General features: G+C 52.8%; 1 protein-coding gene across 1 annotated transcript; it reads left to right on the top strand.

Moving 5' to 3' along the window:
- The first annotated feature begins 234 nt into the window (after nt 1-234).
- On the top strand, nt 235-6,301 carry LOC147225278 (transcription factor Maf-like). Its single transcript, XM_086163335.1, has 2 exons — nt 235-1,413; nt 6,232-6,301. Exons 1-2 carry the CDS (start codon nt 398-400, stop codon nt 6,257-6,259), a joined length of 1,044 nt encoding a protein of 347 aa, XP_086019461.1. The 5' UTR covers nt 235-397; the 3' UTR covers nt 6,260-6,301.
- Nucleotides 6,302-12,041: the final 5,740 nt, after the last annotated feature.

The following is a 12,041-nucleotide window of genomic DNA, read 5'->3' as shown; positions in this document are numbered from 1 at the left end:
AATCCATCGCTTCTTGGGTGGAGTTTTGAGCTGCTCCACCTCGACCCTCCGTTACACGGCGGGGGAAAGAGGGAGGAGAGAGGGAGGAGAGAGAGAGAGAGAGAGAGAGAGAGAGAGAGAGAGAGAAAGAGAGAGAGAGAGAAAGTTGCCGCGCTCTTCGGCGAAGCAGCGCGCTGCGCAATTAGTGTCCCATTTTGCACTTTTCTGGCGCTTTTGAAGAAAATAAATAAAGAAGTCACGCCGGCGCCGTGCGCTTCGTACGCAGCCCGCTTTGACAGCTGCTCCTCAGCCTTCGGAGGAGCGTCAGCAGCAGGAGAGGAGGAGAGGAGAGGAGTGGAAAGGAGAGGAGAGGAGAGGAGAGGAGTGGAAAGGAGAGGAGTGGAGAGGAGAGGAGAGGATGGCATCAGAGCTGGCAATGAGCAACTCCGACCTGCCCACCAGTCCCCTGGCCATGGAATATGTTAATGACTTCGATCTGATGAAGTTTGAAGTGAAAAAGGAGCCGCTGGAGCCTGAACGCAGCATCAGCCAGTGCAGCCGCCTGGTCGCCGGGGGATCGCTGTCGTCCACCCCGATGAGCACGCCGTGCAGCTCGGTGCCCCCGTCCCCCAGCTTCTCGGCGCCCAGCCCGGGCTCAGGGAGCGAGCAGAAGGCGCACCTGGAGGACTTCTACTGGATGAGCGGGTACCAGCAGCAGCAGCTGCACCCCGAGGCTCTGGGCTTCAGCCCGGAGGACGCCGTGGAGGCGCTCATCAGCAGCAGCCACCAGCTCCAGACCTTCGACGGCTATGGCCGCGGGCAGCAGTTCGCCGCGCACGGCGCGGGCGCGGGCGGCGCCGTGTCCGGCCCCGAGGAGATGGGCTCCGCGGCCGCCGTGGTGTCGGCGGTGATCGCCGCGGCGGCGGCGCAGAACGGCGCGCCGCTCCACCACCACCACCACCACCACCATCACCACGCAGGGGCGCACCACCCGGCCGGCGGCGGCGGCGGAGGCGGCGGCGCGCAGCCCGGCGGCGGCGGAGGCGGCGGCGCGCCCGGCGGACACCAGCATCTGCGCCTGGAGGAGCGCTTCTCCGACGAGCAGCTGGTCACCATGTCCGTGCGGGAATTGAACCGGCAGCTGCGCGGCGTCAGCAAGGAGGAGGTGATCCGCCTGAAGCAGAAGAGGAGGACGCTAAAGAACCGCGGCTACGCGCAGTCGTGCCGCTACAAGCGCGTCCAGCAGCGGCACGTCCTGGAGGGGGAGAAGACGCAGCTCATGCAGCAGGTGGACCACCTCAAGCAGGAGATCTCCCGGCTGGCCAGGGAGCGGGACGCCTACAAGGAGAAGTACGAGAAGCTCATCAGCACCGGCTTCCGAGAAAACGGGGGCTCCGCCGGGGACAACCAGCCCTCCTCCCCGGAGTTCTTCATGTGAGTCCCGGTCCCGAGCAGACCGCAAACCCCCACCCCCCCACGCCTTCCCCACCAGGGGGTGGGGGGTGGGGGGTACGGGGGGTAAGTGGGTATTGGGGGTATGGGGTCGGACCCCCCCCCCCTCTCCCGCAAACCCCCTCCTCCGGTCACCGCGGGTCCGCTGATGGACGGGGGTCGGGTTTTAGAGGACACGGATGGAGCAGCATCAGCATTATCATCATTACTATTATCATTATTATTATTATTGTTATTATTATTATTATTATTATTATTATTATTATCATTATTACGGTAATAATCTTATCAAAAATACGGCTATTAAGTACTGCCATTGTCATCATTACTATTGGTATACAATTATTATTCTTATTATGATTATCAGTAGTAGCATCAACCTCATCATTATCATCATTACTATTATTATTTAGTACTATTACGACTAATATAAATATCATCATCATCACCGTTAAAATAATAATTATTGTCATAATCATCATTATTATTCGTATTAATTATTATTATTACTATTATTATTATTATTATTTTGTTATAATCATGTTGAGGTGCGTGTGTGTTTTTACGCATTCACCTCTCCTTTCGGCTTTAACGCGTGTGCTTTATTTCTATAATAATTGCCTTCTATTTTAACTTTATAATTTAATCATCCTTATCCAGCAATACTTGAGTATCTTTTTAATTATCATCCTTTCTTTTTGTTTGGAAATATTTACACATTGTTAATCCAGACGGATGATGGACACATTCTGATGTTCGGAAACACAGCCGGCCGCGCGGACCTCTGCCTGTTGAAATGATAATAATAATAATAATAATAATAATAACAATAATAACAATAATAATAATAATAATAATAATAATAATAATGATGATGATGATGATGATGATGATGATGGTGCTCCGGATGTGAAGCCGCTCCTCCGGTTCCGGACGGGCTTCTCGGGCCCGCCCGGGAAATAGGAGACCGAAGGACGGACGTGCGCGTCTGCGGTGGCGCGGAGGAGAAAGTAGTCCTTGTGTCTGAGGACCACGCAGGCTTGCCTTGATTCACCTGCCTCAACAGGTGGGCTGCCGGGGCTCTGACCCCCCCCCCCCCCCCCCCCCCCCCTCATCCTCCCTGCAGACCGGGACCTTCTTCCGAACCCAGGACCTGCTCTGCGCTCGATACGGTTCTCCGCGACGCACCGGTTCCGCCCCGGTCCGGGACAACCCCTCCCTGAACCGGACCTCAGTGAACGGAGGTCCCACGGAGAGGTCCGAGGTCCTTCACTGTGGATTCCACCCGGGATCCACCCTGAAATGCAGAATAAGAGAAAAAGGAGTGTGTGTCAGGAGGCGTGTGTGTTCGGAAGAGTGTGATTTCCGGGGAATCTGTGTGTGTGTGTGTGTGTGTGTGTGTGTGTGCGCGCAAAAGAGTGTATCGAGAGGAGTATGTTCGGAAGAGTGTGTGTTCGGAGGAGTGTGTTTCCAGAGGTGTGTATCCGGAGGAGTTTGTGTCCAAATGAGTGTGTATTTGGAAGACTGTATGTTCGGAGAAGTGTGCATTCGGAGGAGTGTATCCGGAGTAGTGTGTGTTCTGAGGAGTATGCGTTCGGAGGAGTGTATCCGTAGTTGTGTGTATCCGGAGGAGTTCGTGTCCAGATGAGTGTGCGTTCGGAAGAGTGTGTATTCGAAGGAGTGTGCGTCCGGAAGGGTGTGCGTTCGGAGGAGTGTGTGTCCGGAGGAGTGTGTGTCCGGAGCAGCGTGCTGAGGAATGTATCGTTCTCATTTAAAATTCATTCAAAGAATCAATTAATCCAGAATGTGAAAGTAAAAGCTGAGGAAGCTCAGAGAGTTTGTTTGTGAGGAGCACCGGGAGGAGCGGGACGGACAGCCGCGGCCTCACACTCCGCAGGCCGTCCTGAGCCGAAAATGATTGACAGCTGCGCAAACGCGCACTCTCCCTCCGTGCGCGTCCTCAGGTCCTCCTCCTCAGAGCCGGAAAGCATGTGAGGGAACATCTGGAACCAGAGTGAGGAAAACCTCCGCGGAGATACGCTGAAACACGGATGTAACGCAGCCAGTACTGGTAATAGTTACTGATTACTTTACTGATACTAGTTACTGATAATATGACCGGTACTACAGGTCATAGTAACTGATGAAATTACAGGTACTGGTAATAGTTGCTGCTAATATTACTGTTACTCCTGGTAATAGTTATCGATTACATTACCGATAATAGTTACTGATAATATAATCGGTACCACTGGTAATGGAAACGGATGAAATGGATGAAATTACTGGTAATAGTTGCTGCTAATATTACTGGTACTACTCTAATAATTACTGATAATATAACTGATAATAGTTACTGTTACTGTTACTGGTAATATTCACTGATAAAATTACTGGCAATAATTACTAATAACATTATTGTTATTTCTGGTAATAGTTACTGATAAAATTACTGGTAATAGTTACTTCAGTTACTCCTGGTCATATTCCAATAATCACGATTCACAAGTAGTCCTTGCTGTATTTACATTTAGAAGAAATGTTTTCAACAAAAACTGAGGAGGAGAAGAAGCAGATTTAATTGAAAAGCCAGCACACCTTCGTGCTGGACCCACTCTCCTCCTCCAGCCACCACTGTGTGTGTGTGTGTGTGTGTGTGTGTTTGAAAGATCCCACCTGGCTTGCAGGGAGCAGAGGTGGAGTGAAGAAGGGGAAGCAGGAGGACTCCAAACTGCCGGGCCGGTGGGTTGGAAGGGAAGCCCTGAGGGGAGGAGATGGAGGGATGCATGGATGGCTGGAGGAGTGGATGGATGGGTGGAGGAATAAAACTCCTGCTGGAGGACCGGCCTCTCCGTCAGCGCCGTCGGGGCCTCGGTTCTGTTTTGTCTCGTCCGTTTTGTCAGCCCGACCTGTGGCTGTTGCCATGGTGACCCCTCCCTGTGCCGGACAGGCGCGACCGTCAGCGTCCGATACCGGCGTGGACCCGCTCCGTGCGGCGCCGCCCGACGGCGTCCTGGCTTCTGTTTCCACACCGAGAGGCCAGGGGGTCGCCGGCATCCACCTGTCAATCATATACACGTGTCGGAACGCGTGTCGGGATCGGCGAGGGTCGGACCCGACGGTCCCGATGCGGCGGCGCCGACCAGAGGGCTAAAAAATAACAGAGAAAATGTTCTAGAAGTTATTGATTCCTGCAGCAGCAGAGGGGTCGATTATATACATACATATAAAAAAAAATATATATATATACATATAAAGCAGAGCCGGAGTGGAGGAGCAGAGGAGCGGAGACCTGATCTCCTCCACACAATAAACATTTACATTTAAAGAGATTGGAATCTGTTGCCTTCCTGTTCCTCTGCGGCCTGTCCATCACCCCCCCCTCCCCTCCCCCCGACCCGTCTCTGAGTTATGTGTCATTTATTTGAATCCCTAATAACCCCCCCGCCCCCCCACATTCCACCCCGGCCTGCAGCCGCTGCATCTTATTGACTTTACATGGTAATTTTTCCTGCAAATGGGAGGCAGGAGCAGACCAGGGGGGTAATGTGATTGTCTGAATCCAATCCCATAATACCCAGCCCAGATTACTGTAAAGATGGTGTCCATGGGTGGGTGTTGTAATACATACGCTGCACCCCCGCCCCCTCAGGACAAACAGATCTTTGCTAATTATGATGTCATTCAAGGGTGGGGCAACACTCTGACCGGTGTCTAAACTGGGGAGTGGTCCGGAGTGTATGTGTATGTGTGTGTGTGTGTGTGTGTGTGTGTGTGTGTGTGCGAGGTTACCTGCCTCTGCATGGTCATTGTGCTCCGGCTGCTAGTTTGAGTAGCTGAGGGTGGAGCTGAAGCTGCACCCTGTGTGTTTTACCTGCATGTCAATGAAGCAGAGAAGAGATTCACCCCCCCACCCCCGTTGCATGCACACACACACACACACACACACACACACCCCCCCCCCCGCCCTGCCTCCCAGACAGGCAGACATTGATCTGTGCGAGGCAAGGTGACCCACGGCGCTGCTCCGTCCTCTGGCCCCCCAGTCTGGACCTGAGAGAGGCCTTGACCCTGCACACCCGGATCAGTGTGCGTTTGTGTGTGTGTGGGCGTGTTGTTATTTGTTTGAGTTTGAAAGAACATACACAGTGTGTGTGTGTGTGTGTGTGTGTGTGTGTGTGTGTGTGTTTCTCACGGCCTGTGTCTGAGTTGATCTTGAGCTCTAAGGTGTTGGAGTTCTCCGTGAGGTGAAGCCGCACCGTCCGCCCGTCCGGGTCCACGCTGTGACCACGCCCGGGCCCCCGGGCCCCCGGGCCCCCGGGCCCCTCGGAGATGCAGGGGCCGAGGGTCAGAGTCCACCCGGCCCGCCGCAAATCGGATTACACGGAGAAGAAAGGCTCTCATTGTGAGCCGGAGGTGGATCCAGGAGAATTAGCGCGCTCGTTCACTCCTTCGCCTCCTTTGCCGCATATCATGAAATGAAACCGGACTCGAGTTTCGAACCAGGTTCCATCCACGGACGCGGGCGCACCAGTGCGCACACGCAGGCTTGAAGACACACGCGCGCGGCCCTCACACACAAATCGACCCCGGGACATGAGATTTGGGTTTAAACCCTCCCCGAGCCGTGGACCTTCACGGGCCGCAGCAGCTCGGAGGTTTAGTCAGCAGCCGTCCTTCACCGCTTCATCCAATTCAGTAGAACCATTGCTGGACATTGTTTCTACCCGAGATGTGTGTTGGTGTGTGTGTGTGTGTGTCAGAGGACTCTCCGCTCACCTGTCCTTCCTGTGTCCGCAGGACGTCCAGAAAGTTCCTCCACCTGTGATGGAGAGCTGCGACGGCCTGTCCCGCCATCCTGGAGTCTGAGGTAAGCCTCGCTGGCGCGTCCTGACCGTGAGGTCCTGCTGCTGGAGACACGGCGGAGGTCCAACCTCTGGTTCTGTCCATCAGGGGCCTGCAGGCACTGATTATTAGTTATTGATTGACAGGACCAGCTGACATCCACAGCTTCCCTTTGTTATTGATACTTTAAATGCATTAAATCTACCGTGTGCTGTCCTTCACAATTCTACTGTACACACACACACACACACACACCTCTGCACGTGGCTGTGTTTTGGTGGCGGCGTCTCCACGCTGTTGGATAATGCAAATATTTCCAGATGAAGTCGCCATAGACATGAAGGATGTGTTTTCTCCATCGCCGTGGCAACGGTTTTTATTATTCCGGCCGTTCCGGCCGCGGTACCCGTCCGTTCCCACGGCGACCCGTCCTCCGGTGCGTCCCGGCGTGGGGCTTGCGGCGCCGGCTGCCTCTCTCCCCGGCTGCTGACAGAGCTGTTTGATTGACAGGAGGGAGACGTGCACGGCGCTTTGGAGACAAGGGCAAAACCTTTGACCTCTGTGACCCTGCTCCCTCTGCGGAGGCTGTACTTTTACTTTGTTTCTGGCTGACACACAGATGGATAGATGGATGGATGGACGGGCGGGCGGGCGGGCGAGTGGGACGCGATGGAGGGGCGGCGGTTTTGTTGCCCGGATGGGTGGAGGGAGAAGGAGAGGAGGAGGGAGGGATGAAAGGGGCGGAGGGGAAGTTAAAAGGGATTAATGAAAGCGTGCAGACGGGTCGGGGTCGGGGGGGGGGCAGAGGGGGCCGGGGTGCGAGGGCGGCTCCTGGCGGAGGCTGCAGACAGACAGGCAGGGTAACCAGAGGCAGCCGGTGACCTTCTCTGCAGCTGAGGATCGAAGGCTTTATTTAAAGGCCTGGTCAATGCTGGGGGCTGCTGAGGTATCAGCCTCGCAGCCAGCCGACTCATCACCGCTGTAATACAACTCTCTGACACACACGCACACGCACACACTCTCTGGACACCTGAGGTTGTGCGGTGTGTGTGTGTGTGTGTGAGAGGCCGGACAGAGGAAAGCACCACATCAGCAGCGGCTAAGTTTACCGAGCGGCAGACAGAGCCTCCTCCACCCTCAGACCTGGATATTCATTCCCGCTCCGCCCAGGTTTTTCTCCTCGCCGCCGTTATGAAGCGTCAGCATAACACCGTTCCGGGCCGTGCATGAAGTGCACGTGTGACGTATCGACACGGCGATGGCGGGGGGGGGGGGGGGGGAGCTAGCGGAGGAGGTACTGTGTGTGTGTGTGTGTGGCTTCAGTGTGAGGACACCTGCATGCTTCAGCACTTTCTCTCTGTCAGGAGCTCTGAGGTCACAAGCTGGGGGGTGGAGAGGGCATATTAGAGGAAGCTTCTCCGCCCCCGACCAGCATGCTCTACCCGCCACCCCGCCGCCCCCATCCCTCCTCATCTTCCCCTCACGCTGACGGGGTGAGCTGGATACTCGCATGCAGGAAAGCAAGGTGACAGCAGGCAGGACAGGTTTGTGTAGACATGGGGGTGGGGCGCGTGCAAACATACCAGGAGAGAAAGCTGCCGAGGAGCCGGTGAGCAAACAGGAATGCACACAAACACACACACACACACACACACACACGCACACACACACACACACACACAATGAGCTGCAGCAACACACTGCTTCAGTGGATGATTTTAAAACATTGTCCCTGACTGGGGTTCACTGTATTGCACTGTCTACTTGATATGTGTGTGTGTGTGTGTGTGTGTGTGTGTGTGTGTGTGGGGTAGCTGCCAGGGGGAAGCATACGCGGACCCGGCATCCAGTAGAGAGACATGGCGGGGTGAGGGTGAGCAGCAGGCATCTTCAGATCTTCACGGTGCAGTTTTGAGGAGGAGAACAGGGAGAACCCAAGATGAAAAACAGAGAAATGTTTTGCAATGCGCGGTTTTAAAGACAAACATAGTGTAACTGTGTTGAGATTTGTATAGTTTTTGAAAAGTGCGCTGTGTGTTTTCACCTGAGCGTGGATCACAGCGAGGCTGTGCCTCAGCAGAGGAGCTGCAGCCTCGAGCCCCGCCGCGTTTCAACTTATGGTAATATACAACCATCCTGCCCGTGTTTGGCTTGTTTGCCTGGATTGTGTTGTTTTATTCCAATATAATTAGTTGTCAGGCTGTTACCGCCGTGTGTGTGTGTGTGTATGTGTGTGTGAGAGCGTGCCTGAGCCTCAGAGCCAGTATCTGTTGTCCTCGGGTTGTGAGTGTGTGTTCACAGCGTGATTGAGAGAGGAACTTGTGATCAGCCGGAGGTGAGTGTGATCTAATGTATTCCCCTGAATCACCGCAGCCAGCAGCCCGTGGCCTTCCTGCAGCCTGCAGCACCCCCCGCCCCCCCTACACACACACACACACACACACACACAAACACTCCGTCCCGTCCCCCCCCCCCCCCCCCCCCTTGCGTCACTCTTCCCTCTCCATACCCTGCAGTGAGCATCCGGGGCTCGCCGCTTAGCGCAGCACTCGACGTCTAATTGAATTCCAGCACCGGGGCGTTAGCCTGTGATGCTACGGAGATGTTAACACGGCACAATGCTAACAGTCCTCGGGACACGTTTCAGCACCCTGCTCATAAAGAGAAAATTAGTGCTAAGCTCACATGATTTATTCACAACTCCAAACTGTGTCTTGTGTATCCCCCCAAGGATCATCTTTTATAGCCATCAGCCACAGAGCACTTCATCTGCGCAAACGCGACCCATGCAGATTATGTATTACGCCGCTGCCTCCGCCTGACAGAATGGTGTGTTTCCTTTTGCCTCCATTGTTCCCCCGTGTGAATGAGCTCGCCGTTCTCCCTGCATCCATATCGCTGGCGTTGCCGTCCATTCCCTTCTCCTGACAAGCTCACTTTTATCCCCGGCTCTCAAACACCAGCTCCGGGTTTTAATGGCACATATTTCCTGGGCCCGACCGAAACGGGATGCATCTTCTCCTTGTTAGGTTGATAAATAACCACGCCGCGGGGAAAGTGCTGAATTTTAGCTTTCAGCCTCTATTTTCTGCCGGATGACATTAATTTTAAGTGCTGAGAAAGGATCTAACTAATACAGACAAATAAATAAGGCGGAGGAAGGGACGGGCTGAGGCGCCGGAGTTGTCCTGCTCCGTACCTGTTTACACACACGCACACTCGCGGCAGCAACGACGGAGAGCAAACACCGATACGTAACACACCCTTTGGGCTTGTTGTTTCACAAAATGGAAATTACTGTTGTTCCATCATTAGTAGCACAAACTGTTTCACAGTTAGCCAAGGACGGCGGCTGCGTGTCTGCGGCCCGTCCGTCCCTCCCTCCTTCACTCCGCGCCTACATCACAATCTCAGACGGCGCTCGCCGAGAGCAAACCCTACACCGATAATATTTAGAAACTATGTTGGATACACACACACACACACACAGACACACACACACTCATAAAGCATTGTAAGGTGTTTGCAGTTCCTTTACATGCAAAAAAATTGAAGTCTAAATTCAAACAAATCATTTTTAAAAAAGATATTTTTAATAGCAGAAATGAGTCTGGCTAATAACAGCTGGGATTATCACATACACACACACACACACACACACACACACAGACACACAAACAGTCTGCACTACAGCTGCAGATTTACTGTTTGTTGAGATAGAAAATATGAAAATGTCGCATGAATCTTGAATGAAAAATTCACATGCACACACACATTTCCGCCAAATTCTGAAATTATTGATAATTGTTTGAAGATACACGTGTGCACACACACACTCTTGTGCCGAGGGTACAGAGTACAGCAGCGACAACCCGTATATTATTTTTATTTTCTGTAATGGAGGGAGTGTGGAATGAGAGGGTCGGGCTGAGAGCTGGATCTATAGAACTGAGCCTTAACTCGATGTGTGTGTGTGTGTGTGTGTGTGTGTGTGTGTGTGTGTGTGCCTGATCTGAGGAAGCCCTATACACACCACATTTAGGAGGTGATTGTTGGTGGTAGATGATCTCTTCCTGCTCTTTGCCTGGTTGTGATGAATGTCTTTTCTTCTGGAAACCCTTTGCTGAGAAGGAACATCTTCACCTGACCTTTTTTTCTTCATCCCTCCCACACACACACACACACACACACACACACACACACACACACACACACACACACACTCATCTCCCTGACGTGACGCCCTGCCTGTGTTGGCAGTGCAGGGTCTGATGTTAAGGATGGATTTATCACACGCTAACATGCCGCGGTCACATGACACGTGAACCGCCGCCAGCAATTAGGGCTGATAAATCAGTCATTTGGAGGAAGGGAAGGAGGAGGAAACTAGAGTGATGAGGGGGTGGAGATGTTTTATTCTGTGATTCTTTAAGAGCTGATGTTGAGTGTTGCTGCAAAGGAAGCTCATTGGGCGGTGCAGATGGAGACAGGCGGCGTGTGTGTGTGTGTGTGTGTATCCGCATGTGTGCGGACAGAGCGAGATGGAGCAATGCTCCTGATCCCAGAGTGACAACGCAGGATGCAAAGTGTGTACAGACACAGCCTCCAGGTCACTCTCCCACTCTCTCTCTATCCTGATAGATTTCCTCCTCTGAAAACACACTGACTCCCCATGCAGTTGCCTCACACACCAAACATGCACAAGTCTAAGTGCAGGATCCGTCACTTTGAAAATATGCCTTTATTTTATTTTATTTTATTTTATTTTATTTTATTTTATTTTATTTTATTTTACTCGACCTGATTTTAATTTAATTTAATTCAATTTAATTTAATTTCATGCACTCAGGGCTGCTAGGATGCCTGAGCCTTTGTATTTTATTTATTTCATATTTTATTTCCTTTTTTCAACATTAGATGTGTCATCTAGGGTTCTTTGCGTTCGTTGTCGTAAATACAACCCTTGGTGTTCTCCTGCTGGCTCACAGACATCTGCAGAAGTGCAGATGGAGGGCGAGGAGAGTGAAACCCACCTCTGAAAGTGACTTGGTTGTCCTCAGGACGTCCAGGTCTGGTGTGCTAGCGCAGAGGAGAGAGGAGGTCTGAGGAGGTCTGAGGAGGTCTGAGGGTGTCGTGAGGGAGACGTTCCATCAGGACATCTGGAACGGATCCCAGGAGGACGCGGCTCCTCTGCGGGAGCAGAACCAGAGCAGAGCAGGTCACCGGGAGCTGCTAAGCACCGCGAGTCTGAACATCTTGTGGACGTGGAGCAAAACAGAGATGTTCAGAGACTCGCTGCTGAGACCCGACGGCTCCGAGCCTTTATTTTCCATTTGTTTTACCTTTAAATCAGCGTCTGATAAACCGGCGTCTGCTGGAGGAGAGGCTGGAGGAGATGGAGGACAGACGTCCTGGAGCAGAGCAGACCTTGTTCTTCTGAAACAGGAAAGACCAGTTGAACTTGTTCTCCAGAACCACATCAGAACATCACCAGAACAACACACACACACACACACACACACACACACGACCAGGTGCCCAACCCCATGGGAGTGCTGCAGCTCCTTCACACAGGCGAGAGGAAGGAAAGGAGGGCGAGAGGGGGAGGAGATACAGGAGAAGGAGTGTGTGTGTGTGTGTGTGTGTGTGTGTGTGTGTGTGTGCGTGTGTGCGCGCGTGTGTGTGTGTGTGTGTGTGTTTGTGAGTGGACGACACACACCCAGTCTAAGCTCCACGTCTTCCTCCCCAGTGCACGGCTGTGTGTT

This window comes from Fistularia commersonii, chromosome 17, assembly GCF_037954325.1.
Source record: "Fistularia commersonii isolate RoL2024-O1a breed Wild chromosome 17, RoL_Fcom_v1.0, whole genome shotgun sequence".
In the NCBI taxonomy this organism is placed as follows: domain Eukaryota; kingdom Metazoa; phylum Chordata; class Actinopteri; order Syngnathiformes; family Fistulariidae; genus Fistularia; species Fistularia commersonii.
This window is presented reverse-complemented; position numbering and strand designations above follow the sequence as displayed.